This window comes from Phyllobates terribilis, unplaced genomic scaffold (genome assembly GCF_046119375.1).
Source record: "Phyllobates terribilis strain yellow unplaced genomic scaffold, ASM4611937v1 Scaffold_11__3_contigs__length_659146591, whole genome shotgun sequence".
NCBI lineage: Eukaryota > Metazoa > Chordata > Amphibia > Anura > Dendrobatidae > Phyllobates > Phyllobates terribilis.
In genome coordinates this window covers 340,882,631-340,906,429 of record NW_027362771.1, presented here as the reverse complement: position 1 = coordinate 340,906,429, position 23,799 = coordinate 340,882,631, and the positions used below count along the sequence as shown (strand labels likewise).

Here is a 23,799-nt window from a genome sequence, read left to right as displayed (position 1 = left end):
TTTTACAATATATAGCTATACATTTGGCAGTGCATCCCATGTACCAGAGTTGTGTTGTATGTGCACGATTTCCCCTGCAGAGGGCATATTGGGGCAGTTTCGCTCCCTCTCCCAGTGCCCTCACACTTTCTTTCACGCCCCATTAGGTCTCAGTCCTACACCTGACATCATGGAAAAAACAATGAAGTGAATGTAATATGCTGGGCGACACTATGAGGCATATGGGAGATGCCCCTATTGATGCAGGGCTGCAGAAATAAATAAATATCACATCATTTCTAATGCATGATGTAGAAGTGTAAGCCTCTAACCCTGCAATGCAAGTCATACAAGAGAAGAGTAATGGGAACTGTGCAGGGGAAGCAGCCAGCAATGGTAGATGACTCCAGGCCTCTCCATCTCTATATTATTTTCATATTATCACAAAATAAACAGTCAAAGGTTGTGTGGGAGCTCCCTGATGCTGGAGGACCTCCTCTGGGAAGGGGGATGAGCAGAGGAGGAGCCAGGCACAGCACAGGGGTAAGAAGAAGAAGGAGAGAGGGCTCCTATGACTCCTCTAACAAGATCCTAAAAGATCCTTTATCCTGGGAAGAGATCTCCCATCCCCCCAGGTTGCAGGGTTGGTTTTGTCACACCCTCCAGGGTGAAGGTAACATCCTCTGGCTGCTGCTGAGGACTCGCAGGGACATGTAGGACTCTTCTCCTGGGGACTTTCACTGCAGTTTCTTTCCTCCAACTTCCAGCCTGTGGCTCCAGGGATGAGAGAGTGCATGCTCTGCTGACAAGCCCTGGGCAGGCGCTGCTGGCCGCCTATGGACGGCTCTGTCCTTCTCTGCAGACGGAAATGGGGTTTTGAAGGGCTGAATTCCTGAGGTTGTGACTCCTCTCATCACACGGGAAGTTGGACATTTGTTTTTGTGGACTGTGCTTGTTTCCTGGATATCTTGGTCACATTCCAGCTGCATCAAGAGTTCAGTTCTGGTGGATGTAAATACTTTCCTGCCCCCCAGAAAGTCCTGCTGGCTGCTAGTCTGCCTTCCCAGCTGGAGGAAGGTCTCACCATGGAGCCATAGCTATGTGAATGTTCCTGGGCTGGATATTGCGGTATCTGCAGGCGGATCACACTTGGGGTGAGTTCCTGTATTGTTTGTCTTGGGATCTGAGCTGGAGCTGAAATTCACGTCCTACCTGTTTGTGTAACCAGTAGTCCTGGTGGTGATGTGTGCCTATGTCTTGTGTGAGCGGCAGTCCTGGTGGTGATGTGTGCCTATGTCTTGTGTGAGCGGCAGTCCTGGTGGTGATGTGTGCCTATGTCTTGTGTGAGCGGCAGTCCCGGTGGTGATGTGTGCCTATGTCTTGTGTGAGCGGCAGTCCCGGTGGTGATGTGTGCCTATGTCTTGTGTGAGCGGCAGTCCTGGTGGTGATGTGTGCCTATGTCTTGTGTGAGCGGCAGTCCCGGTGGTGATGTGTGCCTATGTCTTGTGTGAGCGGCAGTCCTGGTGGTGATGTGTGCCTATGTCTTGTGTGAGCGGCAGTCCTGGTGGTGATGTGTGCCTATGTCTTGTGTGAGCGGCAGTCCCGGTGGTGATGTGTGCCTATGTCTTGTGTGAGCGGCAGTCCTGGTGGTGATGTGTGCCTATGTCTTGTGTGAGCGGCAGTCCCGGTGGTGATGTGTGCCTATGTCTTGTGTGAGCGGCAGTCCTGGTGGTGATGTGTGCCTATGTCTTGTGTGAGCGGCAGTCCCGGTGGTGATGTGTGCCTATGTCTTGTGTGAGCGGCAGTCCTGGTGGTGATGTGTGCCTATGTCTTGTGTGAGCGGCAGTCCTGGTGGTGATGTGTGCCTATGTCTTGTGTGAGCGGCAGTCCCGGTGGTGATGTGTGCCTATGTCTTGTGTGAGCGGCAGTCCTGGTGGTGATGTGTGCCTATGTCTTGTGTGAGCGGCAGTCCCGGTGGTGATGTGTGCCTATGTCTTGTGTGAGCGGCAGTCCTGGTGGTGATGTGTGCCTATGTCTTGTGTGAGCGGCAGTCCTGGTGGTGATGTGTGCCTATGTCTTGTGTGAGCGGCAGTCCCGGTGGTGATGTGTGCCTATGTCTTGTGTGAGCGGCAGTCCCGGTGGTGATGTGTGCCTATGTCTTGTGTGAGCGGCAGTCCTGGTGGTGATGTGTGCCTATGTCTTGTGTGAGCGGCAGTCCCGGTGGTGATGTGTGCCTATGTCTTGTGTGAGCGGCAGTCCTGGTGGTGATGTGTGCCTATGTCTTGTGTGAGCGGCAGTCCCGGTGGTGATGTGTGCCTATGTCTTGTGTGAGCGGCAGTCCTGGTGGTGATGTGTGCCTATGTCTTGTGTGAGCGGCAGTCCCGGTGGTGATGTGTGCCTATGTCTTGTGTGAGCGGCAGTCCTGGTGGTGATGTGTGCCTATGTCTTGTGTGAGCGGCAGTCCTGGTGGTGATGTGTGCCTATGTCTTGTGTGAGCGGCAGTCCCGGTGGTGATGTGTGCCTATGTCTTGTGTGAGCGGCAGTCCTGGTGGTGATGTGTGCCTATGTCTTGTGTGAGCGGCAGTCCCGGTGGTGATGTGTGCCTATGTCTTGTGTGAGCGGCAGTCCTGGTGGTGATGTGTGCCTATGTCTTGTGTGAGCGGCAGTCCTGGTGGTGATGTGTGCCTATGTCTTGTGTGAGCGGCAGTCCTGGTGGTGATGTGTGCCTATGTCTTGTGTGAGCGGCAGTCCCGGTGGTGATGTGTGCCTATGTCTCTAAATATTTACATGTAGCAGATACACATACTGCTCTTCACAAGTTACAATTCTACATATTTACCCCTAACACACAAAGTTTCCAGAAGAAGCTACATCTGATCATATATACTGTAACCTGGGCACAAAATGAGGACCTTGCTAAGCAATGGCATGGAGGTTGGCACTGGGCACTTCTCACACAGGACCTTACTTATCCTGCTGGAAAGACCTGTAAATAATCTAGGACTTAAGGCCACGTTCACACGTTCAGTATTTTAAATCAGTATTTGTAAGCCAAAACCAGAAGTGGTGACGTGTTTCTATTATACTTTTCCGCTGATTGTTCCACTCCTGGTTTTGACTTACACATACTGGTGTAAAATACTGACCAGATACTGATGGGTGAACGTGGCCTTAGACAGAAGGTGGTGATCAGGGAGAAAGGGCACCACAAAATGGCAGAGGTAGAACATGGTGTACAAGAAAGGCTGCTGGCTCTCCTAAACACCCTATTGTGCGACTAGAAACTCAGAATTTGCTAATGTTTTACATGTGACTAGTAAGGTGTTTCATATGTAAAATATCCCAGCTGACAGATGCCTCATGGCTGCTTTGTGTAGACCTGCTCAGTAGTTTACAAGTGGCTGCAAGTTTGCATCAATACTAGTCATTTTTGGTTGGCCATCAAGCATCGTTATTACTTTTCTAGGTGATCTTTATTGAGGTTCCCCTGAGGAAGAGGTCTGTTGGACCTCGAAACACGTTGATAATAAACTACAATCTATTTCTATTCATCTGCTTCCTGTGAAAGCCTTACCAGCAGCGCGGCACACCCGCATTTCTCCCTTTCGTACATTAATAGGTGCGGTGGCATAAGACCTTTATTGAGTAATATCACTTTAAGGCCACGTTCAGTATTTGGTCAGTATTTTACATCAGTATTTATAAGCCAAAACCAGGAGTGGATGAAAAATACAGAAGTGGTGACGTGTTTCTATTATACTTTTCTTCTGATTGTTCCACTCCTCGTTTTGGCTTACAAATAATGATGTCAAATACTGAAGGTGTGAACGTGGCCAACAAAGCCTACCTGGAGAAAGTTGTCATGCAGTGATACTAGGGCCTGGGATCGGCAATAAAGTCCACTAAGTGACAGCCATTTTGTGTACCATTACTTTTGAGAATACAGCTTGTCACAAAGGTTTAACTTGTTTTTCATTTATTAATATATGTAAAAAAAAAAATTGCAGCATCAGAAAAACAAAATTAAAAAAGTGACGTTTTACTTAACGAAAATCTGTTCAATGTGCTGCTGAACAGGTTTGCTGGGATATAAGTCCATCTGTTTGCATGTTACTATAACTTTACACACAGCTGCTTTGCAGATTTGCAATGTGGTGCTCGTAACCTGCTATGGCCACATACTGTATGTACCTCATTAAATGCCCTAGTATGCCGGTGTTCTCCTGTACAACCCAATACTGTTGCCACTTAGGGTCTGTGCCCTGACAGGACTCTGCCGCATCCATTAGACCTGTCTTTGGGTTGTGATGGTGCACCTTCTTCTCATTATTGCCAGGAATTAATTTGTCTCGATCCACAAAATAACCTCTCCCAGGACTTCTTTTTGATTCTTTATGCTGTATATGACAACGTACATGCAATTTTATAAGAAGGCTAAGGGGACATTCAAATCTATAGCCTTTTGACACAATTGCACGTGTAAGCTGTAGGGATCCTCCACCGTCCTGCATGATGTAACATGTATAACTCCTACACCAGAAACCTCAAGACTTACTCCTTTAAAATGACTCTTTGCAAATATGCAGCCAAGCCTTCTGTACATAGGACATTTATTCTGACTGCCTGAGGCCAGCAGCTGGCAACCTTACACTCCCATATATGTAGAACACTGTTGCAAAATTTAGAAGTATACTTTAACATGGTTGCCTGAGATCAACAAAAAAAGTGCCAGGACACAGAAAAGCAAAATTATGAAATAAGCATCACTTCTTTTCTAAATTCCCCACCACTGTTGTGTTCTTGGGCGATTTTTATTTACTGTGCAGCAACAATAAATGCAATCTGATGCATGTGACCAGGGCTGTGGAGTCAGTAAGCCAAACCTCCCACTGACTCCTCAATTTCCCTGACTTCGACTCCCCTGCCCTGCGTCACTCCTGAGCATGTACATAAAGAGCAGCACAGATTCATCTCCACTAAAAGCCTAAATGAAAACATTTACAGCACATACTGCATTGAACTGCTGTACCCAACTCATATATTTTAGGAGTCGGTCCATTTTCATACCGACTCCCCTGCCCTGCCTCACTACTGAGCATGTACATAAAGTGCAGCACAGATTCATCTCACCTAAAAGCCAAGACCCTTAGATCAGGAACAGAACAGACATTTATAGGACATTTCATAGCTTTCCCAAATTATTATGAAAACAACATTGTACTAATGAACCCAATTTATTATACATTGTCGGAGTCGGTCCATTTTATTCTGACTACACAACTCTGCATGTGATTGCTCCAGACAAGCGCTGGCCTCAAGGCTCATAGCGCTGAGGCTAATAATTATTATTGGAAGTGGCATTCATGTGTACACAGTGCATCATTATAGCAGTGGGGGATTTAATAGGTAAATGCTTCTAATGGTACCCCCCCTTCCTCGCCCGTATTTTTATATTCTAAACAACCCCTTTAAAATATCATCATCGAGCTTAGCAATTGTATAAGGCCACGTTCACACATTCAGTATTTGGTCAGTATTTTACTTCCGTATTTGTAAGCCAAACCCAGGAGTGGGTAAAAAACAACAACATGCTTCTATTATACTTGCCTCTGATTGTTCCACTCCTGGTTTTGGCTTACAAATACTGATGTAAAAAACTGACCAAATACTGAACATGTGAACGTCTCCTAAATATAAGTTCTGCACATTTTTGAAACACTTAGCTTAAATTTCTTAACAATTTTCAAGATCTCTGCTTGCTGTCTGTGGATAGAAAGATGCTTCTTTAGATCTTGAAAACCTGTTCTGATTGTGAAGGTCCCCGGCTCAGTCTCTGTTCACACTCATATATGTTCTTCTTTTTCAGTTGCTTTTCCGCTGCAAAAATAAAGTAGTATGATCTATTCTAGGGGTGCCCAACCTGTGGCCCAGGGCCACATGTGGCCTGCCATGCTATTTTGTGTGGCCCCCAAACCTTCTGTATAAAGTATTTTCTATGGCAGACGGAAGTAGAATAGCGCTCTGCTCATGAGCAAGGATGTGCAGGCACGAATAATGCACTGTGTACTATTATCTGGGTCCCCCATTTATCAAGATATTAGGGTTCCTGGACCCCTGTTTAACACTCCAAACAGACATGTGAGTTAGTGGTGGCTGCCTATGCGTGCAGCTCTCAACATTCTCGTTTATGGAAATTGTGAAATGCAGCCAGCTACTACAACACCCATAATCGTCAATGGAGAGAATTGCAAGTGTGCAGCCTGGTCTCCTCCTCTCTACGCTAGAGTGCTGATTGGGTGGAAAAAGAGCCCCCATATTCTCCAGATATGTAGGAGTTCAGTCCTGGTGGTGGAAACTGCATCTTAGACACTTATGGCATGTACTTTTGATATGCCAAAAACCTCTGAAAAGGTAATAGCCCTTAAAGTTTTATTGCAGACCTTATAAATTGTTCAGTAGGATAATGTCGCCTTCAGAACAGAAAAGGTTGTGCACCCCTGATGAATTCTGACAAGTAGGAAAAAGTGAAGTGAAAACTTGATGGACCAATTATGTCATGGGTAATGTTATATGCAAATACCCTCTTCAGAGCGGAAAAGGACTAGGACTCTAGCACCACCTATTGGAGGTAGCAATCCTTAAAGTCAATATCAACCCTTTAACGAGCCTTACCACACGACTAAGAGCTTGCTCACACTACTGTATTCTATGTTCGAGTGCGATCCGACAAAATATCGTCCGTCTGACCTTAAGATAAGAAGCTAAAAAAGAGACTCCATGGGTTAAGTCATGTAATGGTTGGTTTATAGATGTCCTATCAGTCATGGCACCAGAGACATGACGCCAAAGTGAACAGAAGGCTGGTTTCTAATGTCATTTTTTGGTACATGTGCTTTCATTGTTTTGCAGATGGATCACAGAACCATTACAATTTGTGCCTTATATTATAACATGTCCTTTTCTTTTGTTTGCTTTAGAACAAAAATGTTCTAATTCACTAACTGCAGGTAGGAATAGAAGTGCAAATGTGTAAAACAAACTTTCATTATAAAATTAAGGTATATTTACATAAAAAGCAAACCCGGTATAAAATCCAGTTCTTGCATAACACGCTGTTGACTTCTATGTCGTTGACAATTTATTAATGCAAATAATGAAATCTCCTATAACTTTTTACTTTTAAAGCTGCAAGCCTGGATATCTGCTCCGCTAACTCCTTAAACACTACACCAAGTTCCCTTCAAAGTGCCAAACGCATGGAAAGAATCATTGGAATTTATTCTGTTATTCTTCTTTATCCAGATGTGCAGGAGTTAGAAATGTAGGGGAAGCAAGTGTTGCATAAAGGTTTGCAGAAACTGGGACATCTACATTGTGTATTGATGAAAGAGAAGATCAGTCATGAAAATATTAGGTTTTCTTCCCTCTCAGTCATTTTCCTCATTAAAAGACTACTCTAGCAAATTTTCCACTCTTCTGAGAGAATGTTTAGTGTTTTTTCTTTGGCCTTTTGGTCCATGCACATAATATTTGCTTTTGTGATTTACTCCTACTGTAATAACCATCCTGCCTGTCATACTGATTGCTAGCCTGTGAAATTAGTCCGCTCCCCCAGATAAATCTAGAAATGGCTCACAAACATGCACCAGACTTTGAGAATTTACAGCTCCTAATTGTCCTGTGATCTGTAGCGACAGACCGCTGATTTTTACATTACTATGTAAATACCTGATATTTCTTATCTTGTATTGTCCTGTGTTGCAGCCAGAACTGCTCTGAAAAATTATTCAAACTTCTGAAATATCCCAAAATTCTTTACTGGATGATGGTCTCTACAGTGCTTGCTCTTATGATTGATATTCTGGGAAGTCCAGTTTTTACTTGGGGCACTGTATAAAAATAACCCAGTGTAGCAAAGGCTCATTCCTGCTGCGTTCCAGGAGTCAACTAGCAGTTTAGGGGCATGTTGGTCATCAGGCTTGTCAGCTTGAGTGCTGCTCTGGTGGCTGTAAAGACCACCATACACTTTTGACTACTGTTGCTGAACCTGTCGATATTGATGGGTTCGGCCATCTAATGTGTATGGGGGTGCCGCCTTCCTGATGGTCGGCAGAGATATCGATGGCGCATGTCCGATTTTGGATTGCTGATTGCAGGGCTGTGGAGTCAGAGTTTGTGTCTTATTTTGGTGGAGTCGGTACAAAATGGACCAACTCAGACTCCTAAAATATAATACATTGGGTTCTGTAGTTCAATGCATAATGTGCTATAAATGTTTTTATAAGAATTTGGGAAGGTTATGAAATGTCCTCTAAATGTCTGTTCTGTTCCTGATCTAAGGATCTCGGCTTTTAGTTGAGATGAATCTGTGCTGCACTTTATGTACACACTCAGTAGTTAAGCTCCTACCAGTGCTGTGGAGTTGGAGTCAGTGGTTTGTCTTACCAACTCTACAGCCCAGGTTGATTGTATTGTTCTACTTGAGATAAGCCGCAGGCTGTGTCAGTCGGTGTCTTTCTCATAGAGGACACAGGGGCACTTGACTGAGCGAGCTCTCCAGTGTATGGGAGAGTTGGCTGAGATGGCTGTCAACGTAAGCATCATTCAGTCGACAGCCATCTAGTGTCTATGACCAGCCTAACTTAGGTCTAGTAATGCAAACCGATAAAGGAGTGCCTGGTTTCATTAAGAAAATATGGGCAAGACTGCATTGCTTTAACAAGCACTGCTGATGCTTGTTAATAGGATTGAAAGCGATAAAGCAGTCATGTCCCGTTCACTTGAATGGCACAAAGCTGCAATACCTACTAGGGGCTCCAAAGTTTTCTGGCTTCTTTACACAGCTTATTTGTGGGGGGTGCCAAGAGTCAGGCTCCACAAATCTAATACTGTTGGCATTACTTTACGATTTATGTAGAGTATATTTATTTATACACAGTATTCAATGTAGACATACCCTTTTTTCATGAAACCTATGGTTCAGATAGTATCTTTATTATTCCTAATAATAATCTCATATATGCAGTTTGAGACAGAGAATATAAAAATGTGTGCTTGATTCAGGTGTTCCTGGCATATGTATTAAATGTTTTCTTTTCCTGTTGCAGCACTTTCCTTTTGATTCTCCTCATCATGGCCTTCAAAGCTCGGGCCCTATATAACTTTCAAAGTGAAAACAAGGAAGAAATCGATATCCGGGAGAATGAGGAGCTACAATTGTTGAGTGATGCTTCTTTGGATGGTTGGCTTCAGGGTACAAACAGCCGTGGTCAAACAGGACTTTTTCCTGCTTCATATGTGGAGATTATTCAACCACCCCGTTCTGGTTCAGTCCAAGTAGACTACCCAACACACCATGCGAGCTACACAGACGCTACTCATCATGGGAGCTACGATGACGATGAAGAAGATGATGACGAATGGGATGACTGGGATGATGGACAGTCTGTGGCTGAAGAGCCCGGTGGCTCAAACGGGGTTCCACATAGTCAGAAACAGCACAATTATTACCCAAGGCCTGAGTATGCCCACAGACCACGACCTCAGCTGGAACGCCAGGATAGCATAGCCAGTGGGAAGAGAGGTAGTGTGGTGGGTCGAAATCTGAACCGGTTCTCTAGCTTTGTAAGGTCAGGTGTGGAAGCCTTTATACTTGGAGATGTTCCCCAGTTTGGCAGAGTGTCTGAAACCTATGTAATTGAGATGGGACCAAAGGGGCCACTATGGAAGCCAGATCCTAATGCTTTCATTTGTTCTGTGGAGGAACCTACCAAACAGACAAAGTTCAAGGGGATTAAGAGTTACATCTCTTACAGGTGAGGGAGAATGTAGGATTGAAAAGTGTGAGCCTTTCTTATATTGCAAGTAAAATGTATGTTGTGTAGGGCAATGTTCAGCTCTGTGTGTACTGAAGTAAATGCTAAAATCTATGTTTGCACAAAGTGCACTGTATATATCTGTATATTTGTTGAGCAATGCCTGGTATTTGTCGAGTGATGCACTTTTGGTTTGTGTTGTGTATTTATAAGCAATGAAATATTATGTTATTGTGGTTTGCAGAGGTTTTATTAGGAGAAGCCTTCATGTCAGGCTAAAGTGTGTAGGAGTGTCACATAAACAATGGCCTTCAGTTAGCTTGAGCATTGTATCATTGCATTTGGCTAGCAAAGACTGCAAGGGAATACATCTAGTCACCATTTTGTTTGTGACAAGTTACATTTATTTCTTTGTCCTTCATAGAAAAATTGTGCCATTGTTTCCTGATTTAAAGGAACATAAAAAGGCTATGGATACCTGACATGTAAAAAAATGTTTAGACCCCTTGATATGCAGTTTGCTGCATAATCCAAATTCTTTTTTTTCTGTTAAAGGACTTTATCTTCCAGTAATATAGGCTGGGTGTGCGGCTAGGCTTATATCCAGGTTGCTGCTGTTTTTATTCACTCATAGCACAGCTTCTATCCTTCACTTATTTTCTTTTCATGTGAGGCAACATCAATACCGTGCTCACCCATGGGCCTCCTGACCTATATGAGGCAGTCAGTTCAGGTCAGTAGATCCTTGGTCGGTCAGGGTATTGCAGCATAGACCATATATTACAGATGTATGAATCCAGCCTAAAACACATTAAAAATCTTGCAGACAACATGGCTAATTAGCTACAGTTTTTTTCTTCTTCACATTTTTGGCTAGCAAGCTCAGGTTTTTGGAAAAGGAGTGGATCTAATATTTGTGTCCTTTTGCAGACCAGAAATTGGGAGGGTGATCATGCTGTAGACAGTTGTCAGAGTAGGGGTGAAATGGTTAATCCTATTTTGTCTCATATTACAGCTTTAATTGAGAAATAAAGACCGCTCTGTGTCTAAATAGATCAAAGAAAAGAATAAACTAAATGGAAGCAATTACTTAGAATGTTTGTTTGAAAGTTCCATAAAAATCTCCTTTTTGTTTTTCCGAAGGCTGACTCCAGGTCACACCAACTCTCCAGTTTACAGACGGTACAAGCACTTTGACTGGTTGTATAACCGCCTCCTGCACAAATTTACTGTCATTTCTGTCCCCCACTTGCCAGAGAAGCAGGCCACAGGACGCTTTGAAGAAGATTTTATCCAAAAGCGTAAGCGTAGATTGGTCCTGTGGATGGACCATATGACAAGTCATCCAGTGCTTTCTCAGTATGATGGTTTTCAGCATTTCCTAACCTGCCGTGATGAAAAACAATGGAAAGCTGGGAAAAGACGCACTGAGAGGGATGAAATGGTTGGTGCCAGTTTTTTGCTGACCTTGCAGATACCTACTGAGCATCAGGATCTCCAAGATGTAGAAGAACGTGTGGATACTTTCAAAGCTTTCTCAAAAAAGATGGATGAGAGTGTTCTCCAGTTAAGCAGTGTAGTCTCTGAGCTAGCACGTAAGCACTTGGGGGGCTTTCGTAAGGAGTTTCAAAAGCTTGGTGGCGCTTTGCAGAATCTAAGCCATTCCTTCCAACTAGACCCACCTTATGGATCTGAGCCACTGATTGGCGCAATTTCTCATACTGGGCGCACCTATGAGTTTGTTGGAGAAATGTTTGCTGAACAACCCAAAAATGATCAGTTTAGATTTCTTGATACCCTGTCCTTGTATCAAGGATTACTTTCCAACTTTCCAGACATCATTCATCTACAGAAAGGTAAGGAAATGGTGCTTACAGTTAAAAGAACCTGTCACCAGGTTTTTGCTTCCTCATCTGAAAATAGCATGATGTAGGGGCAGAGACCATGATTTCAGAGCTTCCACTTACTAGATTACTTGCTGTAGTTCTGATAAAATTTCCATTGTCGGCAGTAAATTATGCAATTAGTGTTGTGATCGGGGTTATACAGAGCTCAGCATTCAGAGAACTGGTAGATCTGCAGCAAATAAAACAATGATTTTATCAAAACTACAGCTACCAGCCCAGTAAGTGACACCTCGCTGGAATCAAGGTTTCTGCTCCTACTAAATGCTGCTTTAAGATAGGACAACAAAAACCTAGTGACATTCCCTTTAAAGAGCTATTGACATCTTAACAAGTAATCACCTAGCCACAGAATACCCAATAACTTGCTGATTACTACATGTCTGAACACAGGGCGGCCCACCGATTCAGATATGGGGGATTTGAAATGGCCATTATAATAGATTAGTGGCTATGCCAGTGCAGTCATCGCTTAATTGTCTATGGCACTGCAGGAGATATCCCAGTACTGTTCCTTTTAAATCTCTGTTCTCAGGATTGGAAGGGGTTACAGTGATTGGACACCAGCGATTAGTAAATAGCCGATCCAGAAGATAGGTGATAACTTGCTAAGAGGATTAAAACCCTTTAAATAATCTTGTGATATGCTGATTATATTTCTATTGTGCTTCAGATTTGCGACAGAGCAGTGTTTGGCATTAAGTGTTAATAACTAAATATCATTGAATAGTCATGTAGTATTTTGCAATGAAACAGAGGGGCGTTCCCTATTCAGGACTCCCTTCTTTTAGTCAGAACAAAATTGTGAGAAAATCTGGATAACTAATTTCCTCTCTGAAATTCTAAAGTTCCATCCAGTTTTTCAAAGATTTTGTAATTTTTATGTTTTTTATGCTAAAAACACTGAGTGTATTTTTAGACTATTAGATGTGATGTAAACCTGAAAGATGAAGAAGCTCCCTGCACAAATTCTGCCATCTATGCATAAATGCTGAATTTGCAAGGGAGTATATCAGAAATATGCACGTCTCCCCCAGACCACTATATATAGCATTCTTTGCTTACAGTACAGAATCCTAAATTAGTGTTATGTGACTTGTTAGTCTCTGAGGTAGTGCTAGCATTTCTGTGTGCCTAACTTGGTTTGGTTAGGGTCATTTCTCTTGTCTCTCTCCTTTTAGCGCTACTGTGTATTCTTGTTGAGGCATGAAAATCCTCTCAAAATATCAGAGCTGTTGTACGACCTACTAAGAAGGGCTATGAGTGAAATCATTGGGGTGTGATATGACCTTATTAAAGAGTATATTCAGTAAAGCCATGTCTAGAAGACTTAAAACTATAGTAAATATTAGGAGGTAGAACTTGTAGACACCTCATATTGTCAAAGATGCACAAAGGACATCAATGTCATGTCCAGACCTTACATTCCTCTGCGTTAAGTCTAGATGCAAAGATTTTTTTTTTTTAATTTGATGACTTATCTTTTGAATTGGTCATCAATATCCAATTACTGAGGATCAACTCAGTGTCTCCCCTGATAAACTGTTTAAAGGAAGCACAGCTTTTGTTAGGTCACGGCCTCATGGTGACTTTGGCCAAGACACAGGTTGCATGGCCAAAGATTGCTATGTGCTGATGCTACATCACAGCAAGATACAGGTGAATAGGGTTGCACTGCAACCTTTAGGAGACCACGACTGCTACAACAGCCACAGTCACAGTGCAGTCCCAGCCTTACTTGGAAGAAAAGTCAAATGTGATTGCTTATTTCAGTTTTAAAGCCATAAGCGCAAGTAAAGGTTCATGTTGTGGAAAAACCTGCTAAAAACCACAGTAGGTCTCCACTTTGTGGACACTTTTTTTTTTCAGATTGAAAGGGGTGATAGTAGGAGGTTGAGGTAGTGACTGAAACAGTACCTGTCACTTCCTGAAACTTCTCATGTACCGAATATTGTGATTGATGAAGGTATAAGCATTTTGACATACAGTTAGATCCAGAAATATTTGGACAGTTTTGTCATTTTAGCTGTTTACCAAAACATATTCAAGATACAGTTATATAATCAAGATCAGCTTAAAAGTGAGTACTCTCAGCTTTAATTTTAGGGTATTCACATCCTAATTGGAGTAAGAGTTTAGGAATTACAGCTCTTTAATATTTAGCTGTCTGTTTTTCAACGGACCAAAGGTAATTATACAAATATCTCAAAAGAACTTTAATAGGCTGCATTGACTCTTTCCTCCTTAACCCATCATCAATCAAGCAGGTAGAAGTTCTGAAGCTAATATCCCCGGTGTGGCATTTGCATTTGGAAGCTGTTGCTGTGAACACACAACATGCGGTCAATTGAGCTCACAATGGACGTGAAACAAACCATCATTGAGCTGAAAAAAAAAATCCATACAAAAGATAGCAGGAATGTTAGGAGTGGCCAAATCAATAGTTTCTGCAAAAAAAAAAAAAAAAAAAAAAAAAGTGCGCTGGTGAGTTTTGGATCTCAAAAAGGCCTGGACATCCAGGAAAGACAACAGTGGTGGATGATTGCAGAATTCTTTCCATGGTGAAGAGAGTGGAACAAGAAATCTTTAGCATCCACCCAAGTGATGAACACTCTCCAGGAAGTAGGCGTTTCAGTATCGAAGTCTACCATAAAGAGAGTAAATACAGACCACAATGTGCAAACCATTAATCAGCCTTAAAAATAGAAAGACCGGATTAGACTCTGCCAAAAAAATCTATACTAGCCAGCCGAGTTCTGGAAAAGCATTCTTTGGACAGATGAAACAAAAATCATCCTGTACCAGAATGATGGCAAGAAGAAAGTATGGAGGAGGCTTGGAACTGCTCATGAGCCAAGAACACCATATCCTCTGTAAAACATGGTGGAGGCAGTGTAATAGCATGGGCATGCATGGCTTCCAATTGTGCTGGGTCAATAGTGTTTATTGATGATGTGACTGAAGACAGAAGCAGCAACAAATTCTGAAATGTACAGGGCGATACTTTCTGCTCAGATTCAACCCAATGCAGCAAGGTTGATTGGTGCTTCATAGTACAGATGGACAATGGCCTAAAATATGCTGCGAAAGCAACCCAGGAGTTTAAGGCAAATAAGTGAAATACTCAGCAGTGGCCAGGTCAATCACCAGATCTCTGGCCCCATCGAGCATTCATTTCATATGCCTAAGACAAAACTTAAGGCAGAATGACTCGTATACAAGTAACAACTGAAGTCTGCTGCAGTAAAGGCTGGCAAAGCATCACAAAGGAGGAAAACCATTGTTTGGTGATGTCCATGGCTCCCAGACTTCAAGCAGTCGTTGCCGGCAAAGGATTCTCTACCAAGTACAGTATTAAAAATAAACATTTTATTTATGATTAATTTAATTTTTCCAATTACTTTTGAGCCCCTGAAATGAGGAGGATTTGTAGAAAAATGGTTGCAATTCCTGAACATTTCGCAGAATATTTTTGTTCAACTCCTTTTAATTAAAACTTAAAGTCTATACTTCAATTGCATCTCAGTTGTTTAATTTTAAATTCAAAATAGTGACATGCAGGGTGCAAATCACGAAGATCCAGTCACTGTCCAAATGTTTCTGAACCTAACTGTATAAAAGGCCCAATTCATTAAAGGGGTTTTCCCATGAATAAAAGTTCATTTTACTCAATAGATCTTGGAATAATAACTTCCACAGTTGGATGTGTTTAAAAACAATGTTCCTGTGCTGAGATAATCTTATAAATGTGCCCCTGCTGTGTACTGTGTAATGGCTGTGTCTGACCGTGCAGGACATGGTCTGATCATACCACAGCTCCTGGACACCTGGACGGGGGGGGCGGGGGGAGTAAAAGAGTATACAGACATTACAGAATGGGATCACAACTGATTCTTTCTTTGAGGTAAAACATTGTTTAAAAACAGACAGTGAAATGTTTTACCTCACAAAAAGAATCAGTACGATCTCCTCCAGTAATGTCTGTATACTCTTTGCTTCCTCCCCTGCCCAGGAGATGTGGTATGATCAGACCATGTTCCTGCACGGTCAGACACAACCATTACACAGTACACAGCAGGGGCACATGTATAAGATTATCTCAGCACAGGAACATTTTAATTAAACACATGCAATTGTGGAAGTTATTACTATTCCAAGACCTGTTTATTAAAATTAACTTTTGTTCATGGGAAAACCCCTTTTTAATAGTGGCATTGTTCATACCAATCTTAAAGAACCCTGATCCCTGGAGTAAGAGGGTCACACCACTTAATGAATACAGCGAATCCTACAACTGGCGTTCACCTCCTCCAGAAGTGTTCCCTCAATAAGGGAATTGAGCAATGTTTCTGATGTAAATTACACCACAACTTTTTATGAATTTGTCAGGCTATTTTACCACATCCAGCCCTCCCCAGCTCTGCTCACTTTGGTGGAGCCGGACAAAACTGGTGTACAAGCTCCAAAAATCACAAAATTTTTAGCATTTGAAAGTGTATTATGCCACAATTCTGTCGAAAACACCTTCATGAATTAAACACACAGAGTGCATAACTTTTAGGCTGTGTGCCCTTCATGCTTTTCCGCAGCGGCAATTCCGCTGCAGAAACGCTTAAAAAAACGCATGGTAGGAGGCCTGCCATGTTCCCCAATGATAATCCGCATGTGCTGTGCACATGCTGCGGAAATTTCCTCTGCAGATTATCATTGCGGAAAAAAACACAGCACTACCAATTATTTTGTGGAAGCGCTGCTTTTTCGCCGCCATTGACTTGCATTTAAACGCATGGATTATGCATCACTGCAGATGCAGATTCCATGCGTTTCAATGTGCGGATGGTACCTGGGTTTGAAGAAGAGGAGTCTCTCCTCTGGACCCAGGTACCATAGAACAGAGGTCCCCAACCGCCGGTCCGCGGACCAGGACCGGGCCGTTGGGGTTTTTCAGCCGGTCCGCGGGGAGAGGGGGCCCCTCCAGCCTCCAGCAGGGCCGCCATCAGGGCATGACTGCCCTGACTCCAGTATGGGGCCCGGCCGGTAGGAGCCCCCTCGGAGCCCCCCTCTTGTGCGTCTCTCTCCTCATGGGGCCCCCGGCCGCATGCTAAGCGCCGGGTCCGGGACATCTTAGCGCTGCGCTGCTGCGGCAGCACCTTCATGATTCCCCTGACTTCCGGTCATGTGACGGCGCCGTCACATGGCCGGAAGTCAGGAGAACCTGGTGTCAGCGATTTGGACGAGCGCCAGGATTCTGCAGGGATCGCATGGGGGTAAGTATAACAAGTTTTATTTTTTTTTAAATACAATTAACTAGGAGTGGGGGGAATGGGAGATACACATGGGGGGAGGGGAGAGATGAGAGATGCACATGGGGGGAGGGGAGAGATGAGAGATGCACATGGGGGAGGGGAGAGATGAGAGATGCACATGGGGGGGAGGGGAGAGATGAGAGATGCACATGGGGGGAGGGGAGAGATGAGAGATGCACATGGGGGGAGGGGAGAGATGAGAGATGCACATGGGAGGGAGGGGAGAGATGAGAGATGCACGGGGGGTGGATGAGAGATGCACGGGGGGTGGATGAGAGATGCACGGGGGGGATGAGAGATGCACGGGGGGGATGAGAGATGCACGGGGGGTGGATGAGAGATGCACGGGGGGTGAATGAGAGATGCACGGAGGGGATGAGAGATGCACGGGGGGGATGAGAGATGCACGGGGGGTGGATGAGAGATGCACGGGGGGGGGTGAGAGATGCACGGGGGGGTGAGAGATGCGGGGGGGGGTGAGAGATGCACGGGGGGGATGAGAGATGCACGGGTGGATGAGAGATGCACGGGGGGTGGATGAGAGATGCACGGGGGGTGGATGAGAGATGCACGGGGGGTGGATGAGAGATGCACGGGGGGTGGATGAGAGATGCACGGGGGGTGGATGAGAGATGCACGGGGGGTGGATGAGAGATGCACGGGGGTTGGATGAGAGATGCACGGGGGTTGGATGAGAGATGCACGGGGGTTGGATGAGAGATGCACGGGGGGTGGATGAGAGATGCACGGGGGGTGGATGAGAGATGCACGGGGGGTGGATGAGAGATGCACGGGGGGTGGATGAGAGATGCACGGGGGGTGGATGAGAGATGCACGGGGGGTGGATGAGAGATGCACGGGGGGTGGATGAGAGATGCACGGAGGGGGATGAGAGATGCACGGAGGGGGATGAGAGATGCACGGGGGTGAGCTGCACATGGGGGAGGGGAGAGATGAGAGATGCACGGGGGGGAGGGGAGAGATGAGAGATGCACGGGGGGATGAAAGATGCACGGGGGGATGAGAGATGCACGGGGGGGATGAGAGATGCACGGGGGGTGGATGAGAGATGCACGGGGGGATGAGAGATGCACGGGGGGTGGATGAGAGATGCACGGGGGTGAGCTGCACATGGGGGGGTGAGAGATGCACATGGGGGGAGGGGAGAGATGAGAGATGCACGGGGGGTGGATGAGAGATGCACGGGGGGTGGATGAGAGATGCACGGGGGGTGGATGAGAGATGCACGGGGGGTGGATGAGAGATGCACGGGGGGTGGATGAGAGATGCACGGGGGGTGGATGAGAGATGCACGGGGGGTGGATGAGAGATGCACGGGGGTGAGCTGCACATGGGGGGGTGAGAGATGCACATGGGGGGAGGGGAGAGATGAGAGATGCACGGGGGGGTGAGAGATGCACGGGGGGTGGATGAGAGATGCACGGGGGGGTGAGAGATGCACGGGGGGTGGATGAGAGATGCACGGGGGGGATGAGAGATGCACGGGGGGGTGAGAGATGCACGGGGGGGATGAGAGATGCACGGGGGGGATGAGAGATGCACGGGGGGGATGAGAGATGCACGGGGGGGATGAGAGATGCACGGGGGGTGGATGAGAGATGCACGGGGGGGATGAGAGATGCACGGGGGGGATGAGAGATGCACGGGGGGTGGATGAGAGATGCACGGGGGGGGTGAGAGATGCACGGGGGGGATGAGAGATGCACGGGGGGGATGAGAGATGCACGGGGGGGGATGAGAGATGCACGGGGGGGGATGAGAGATGCACGGGGGGGGGATGAGAGATGCACGGGGGGGGATGAGAGATGCACGGGGGGGGGATGAGAGATGCACGGGGGGGGATGAGAGATGCACGGGGGGGGATGAGAGATGCACGGGGGGGGGGATGAGAGATGCACGGGGGGGGGATGAGAGATGCACGGGGGGGGGATGAGAGATGCACGGGGGGGGATGAGAGATGCACGGGGGGGGGATGAGAGATGCACGGGGGGGGGATGAGAGATGCACGGGGGGGGGATGAGAGATGCACGGGGGGGGGATGAGAGATGCACGGGGGGGGATGAGAGATGCACGGGGGGGGGATGAGAGATGCACGGGGGGTGGATGAGAGATGCACGGGGGGGGATGAGAGATGCACGGGGGGGGGATGAGAGATGCACGGGGGGGGGATGAGAGATGCACGGGGGGGATGAGAGATGCACGGGGGGGATGAGAGATGCACGGGGGGGATGAGAGATGCACGGGGGGGGATGAGAGATGCACGGGGGGGGATGAGAGATGCACGGGGGGTGGATGAGAGATGCACGGGGGGTGGATGAGAGATGCACGGGGGGGATGAGAGATGCACGGGGGGGATGAGAGATGCACGGGGGGGGATGAGAGATGCACGGGGGGGGATGAGAGATGCACGGGGGGTGGATGAGAGATGCACGGGGGGGATGAGAGATGCACGGGGGGGGATGAGAGATGCACGGGGGGGGATGAGAGATGCACGGGGGGGGGGATGAGAGATGCACGGGGGGGGATGAGAGATGCACGGGGGGGGATGAGAGATGCACGGGGGGTGGATGAGAGATGCACGGGGGGGATGAGAGATGCACGGGGGGGATGAGAGATGCACGGGGGGGATGAGAGATGCACGGGGGGGGGATGAGAGATGCACGGGGGGGGGATGAGAGATGCACGGGGGGGGGATGAGAGATGCACGGGGGGGGGTGAGAGATGCACTGGGGGTGGATGAGAGATGCACGGGGGGTGGATGAGAGATGCACGGGGTGGATGAGAGATGCACGGGGGTGAGCTGCACATGGGGGGGTGAGAGATGCACATGGGGGGAGGGGAGAGATGAGAGATGCACGGGGGGGATGAGAGATGCACGGGGGGGATGAGAGATGCACGGGGGGGTGAGAGATGCACGGGGGGGATGAGAGATGCACGGGGGGTGGATGAGAGATGCACGGGGGGTGGATGAGAGATGCACGGGGGGTGGATGAGAGATGCACGGGGGGTGGATGAGAGATGCACGGGGGGTGGATGAGAGATGCACGGGGGGTGGATGAGAGATGCACGGGGGGTGGATGAGAGATGCACGGGGGGTGGATGAGAGATGCACGGGGGGTGGATGAGAGATGCACGGGGGGTGGATGAGAGATGCACGGGGGGTGGATGAGAGATGCACGGAGGGGGATGAGAGATGCACGGAGGGGGATGAGAGATGCACGGGGAGGGGATGAGAGATGCACATGGGGGGGATGAGAGATGCACGGAGGGGGATGAGAGATGCACGGGGGTGAGCTGCACATGGGGGGGTTATGTTTACATAACTTTGTTGCCTTATGAAGGGCGGGGGGGGCCCCCAAAAATTTCTTGCACAGGGGCCCACTACAGTCTGTGTCCGCCCCTGGGATGAAGTAAATGCAGCTGAACAGCAGCTGTCAGGACAGCTGCCCTGTCCTGCTGCAGGGCGTGATGGGGCCTCAGTGATGCGGCTCCTGGCACAGCACATTATGTGGGGCTCCTGGCATAGCTCCTGGCGGGGACCTGGTCTACACTATATGATAAGTATGCACTAAACTCCAAATCCCTCCATTACCCTGCCCCCATATGACCAAAGCCCCGCCCACCCCACCCTCTCCTTGCTGGGCCATGGAAAAATGATCTTGCTTCAAGCCGGTCCCTGGTGCAAAAAAGGTTGGGGACCACTGCCATAGAACATGTAAAAAAAAAAAAAAAAAAAGAATAAAATAAAAAATATACATTATACTTTGTATAATGCAGAAACGCTCAGGAAAAAATCCGGAGCATTTCTGCATCATGGGCACATAGCCTTAACCTTGTCTTTGTCAGAACTAAGGAGTTTTTTCTCAGCTCTTCTGGCAGTTGGTTGGAGCCTAAAAAAAACTAGTGTCAAATCTTGAGTTGTAAGTGCAGCTTTGGGGCCTTCAAGACGCTGTCCGCCCAGTCATCTGTATGAGTGCTGGTCCTCGATCATTTACCTTTGCGATCAAGCCAAGTGATCAAATGATAAAAGATGCAATTAACAACAAATTCTTTTTATGTAAGCTTTAAAATGATTGTTGATTGGCAGCACTCTCGTGTAAATGGGGATGTGCTTCCAACTATAATGTAAAGTGTGGACAGAAGAGGGAGCAGTCATTCAACCTCCCCCTCACAATCATTGCTGACAGTGAAAGTAAAAGATTGACACTGCTCTATAGTATTGATTGGTGTGGGAGGAAACTTGAGTTCCTACCTAGCAAACCCTACAAAAGCCTGGTGAAGCGATCCTGACTTCATAGTTATTAGCTTAGTTAGCATTGAATCCATGGTCCTTGTGCTTCCAGACCGCAGCACTCCCCACTGAGCAGTCATGCCTCAGGCATCAATTTAACAAGCAAAGAGTTTCATGTTCTATTTTTTTCTGAAAATGAGATCTAGCTTTCTGCCTAATATCTAACTTTTCACTTTTTATTAAACTTTCCTTCAGGAGCATTTGCTAAGGTAAAGGACAGCCAGCGCATGAGCGATGAAGGGAAGATGGAGCAAGAGGAAGCTGATGGAATCCGGAAAAGGTGTCGTGTTGTAGGCTTTGCCTTGCAGGCAGAGATTAACCATTTCCATCAGAGGAGACTCCTAGACTTTAAAATGGCTATCCAGCATTATTTAAAGGAACAGATTATGTTTTATAGGAGGGTGAGTCAGGAGCTGGAGAAAACGCTAAAGATGTATGACAGCTTGTGACTTGGACTTGGTTTGTGTTTCCTGCTGAACCTCTTTTGATAACGGAGACCATCTCTTCCATCCCTTCCATGTGCACTCCAAGGACACTCTTAAAATGAAAAGGGAAGAAGGGAAGTTGCAAAATATTAACTGTTAACTTTTAAAAAAACAAACCTGAAATTTGATCTAGAAAAAGTGGGTGTTTATACTGGTGAATATGCTGCTGTGTTATGAGAGCAAAAATAAATCAGAGCTTTATTGTGTATTTCTAGAGGGTGGATATTTGCTGGGAGACCATGGGTTACCAACCATTTTGTTATAATGCATGTGTCATGTGCACACAGTGAAAGCAGCCTTTCGCAAAATCAATAATAATCAGCCTTTTAATTCGCCAAAGTACTTTAAGGAATACTAAACATAGAGATGAATTGAATTAAATTAAACCAGAAAAATAGTTGCCGTCACTGTTTGTTAGGGTATGTTCACACGACACATTTTCCCCCAAACTTTTTCTGCGTGTTTTTGCCACGAAAAATGCAGCATTTTGCTCTTTTACTGTCCTAGCAAAGTGAATGCAATTTCTGAAATCTCATGCACGTTACTTTTTTTTTTCCATGCAGACTTTAGTTTCAGATCTGCATCATGTCAGTCCTTCATTGCTTTTGCATTCTAATGAATAGGAAAAAAAAGCGGCAAAAACGCAAGTTTTTTTATGCAGCATTTTTCCAGTCTAGAGATATTTTTTTTTTCATGCAGAAATGTCTGCAGCAAATACTTGATGTGTACACATACCCTTTGATTGCAGTATTTTCTGTGTGATCCTGAAATAGTCTGGTGGAAATATTGTAAAGAACAAAGGATCTGTTCCATCTTCGGGTGTTGGCTGACTGACCCATGTCTTAACCAAGGGGTGAGTCTTCGCTATCTTTTATCTTACTGCAGATAGGGCACAGCAAGGAGACTTCTGCTGCAGCCAGTTGCCTTACAGCCACACAAACACACAACCATGAGAGGAGGAGGACATGGCCAAGTTCCTGAGCCTCACAGAAAAGTTTTCCTTTATCTCGCATTGCAATTAAAACTGAGAATATATATACTGTATATATTTCTCAGTTTTAATTGTAATATGACATCAAGGAAAAGGAGAGTACTAAGAAGACTTTTTTTTTTTTCTTATTCACCTAACATTAATAACTACCTTTTTTATGCATATTTTTTTGCAATTTCTAGATTAATATTTTCTTCAAAAGCTTCTTCTTTTTTTTTTTTTTTTTATAATAATTTTATATTTTGATAATCTCTTATACACAGAAATCAAGTCCTAAATGCTTCTTCTCTCCGGTGATTACCAGTAAGCAGACTGTCCCTTACTCTTATTTTAATAACTAATTTCATTGCAGAGATTTTCAGTGTCTGGCAAGCATTAGCCCCAGAAGTAATGGGTGCGTCTGTATATGTCATGGGCAGGGTGGAGATTGATTCAGTGTTTGTATAGATCTGCTTGCATACACGCACTCTGGAGTGCCCTAGAGGGAGTGATGTCACCCAATCGGAATGTAATCCACTAAGTATTCAGAGCAAGGCAGTGACAAGGAAGACATCCACACAATATAATACTCCACCAAAGTTTTGTATAGTCAGTGGTCACACGTCAGGAAGCCGAGATCTGTAGTTACCTGAGTGCAAGCTGCTCGGTCAGTATGCCATGTGCTGCCTTAAGTTGTACATTGTTTTAGAATGCCTTTGTAGATTGTCTGACTGCTTGTTCCATGCACAGATGTTTTCTTGTGTTACTTCACTGGTTGTGCAAAGTGTTAAAGACCTGTACTGAATGTATCCCGACCATCCTTTATTACACAGTGTATACTATAGAGAGTATACATTAGATGCAGATTGCTGGCTGCTTGTATAGTGCATGTTTTTGTATTTCTCTTTTTTTTTTTTACTTCACATTTTGTATCTTGTGGTTGTATTTTTTCAATGCATTTTAGTCCCATCTCTAAATATTTATTCTCCTACATTCATTATCTTGTTATCAATACTGTTCTTAGTGCA

The 23,799-nt window shown here is 45.7% G+C and overlaps 1 protein-coding gene across 1 annotated transcript; it reads left to right on the top strand.

Moving 5' to 3' along the window:
* Positions 1-472: 472 nt before the first annotated feature.
* Positions 473-22,009, top strand: SNX33 (sorting nexin 33). The gene is made up of 4 exons (XM_073652796.1): positions 473-1,133; positions 9,087-9,794; positions 10,938-11,650; positions 21,512-22,009. Exons 2-4 carry the CDS (start codon positions 9,112-9,114, stop codon positions 21,763-21,765), a joined length of 1,650 nt encoding a protein of 549 aa, XP_073508897.1. The 5' UTR covers positions 473-1,133; positions 9,087-9,111; the 3' UTR covers positions 21,766-22,009.
* The last annotated feature ends 1,790 nt before the right edge of the window (positions 22,010-23,799 follow it).

Coding starts and splice junctions, on each gene's coding strand:
- SNX33 (XM_073652796.1), top strand. CDS start 9,112: ATGGCCTTCAAAGCTCGGGCCCTATATAACTTTCAAAGTGAAAACAAG. Junction 9,795..10,937: donor AAGAGTTACATCTCTTACAG/GTGAGGGAGAAT, acceptor GTTTTTCCGAAG/GCTGACTCCAGGTCACACCA. Junction 11,651..21,511: donor CATCATTCATCTACAGAAAG/GTAAGGAAATGG, acceptor ACTTTCCTTCAG/GAGCATTTGCTAAGGTAAAG.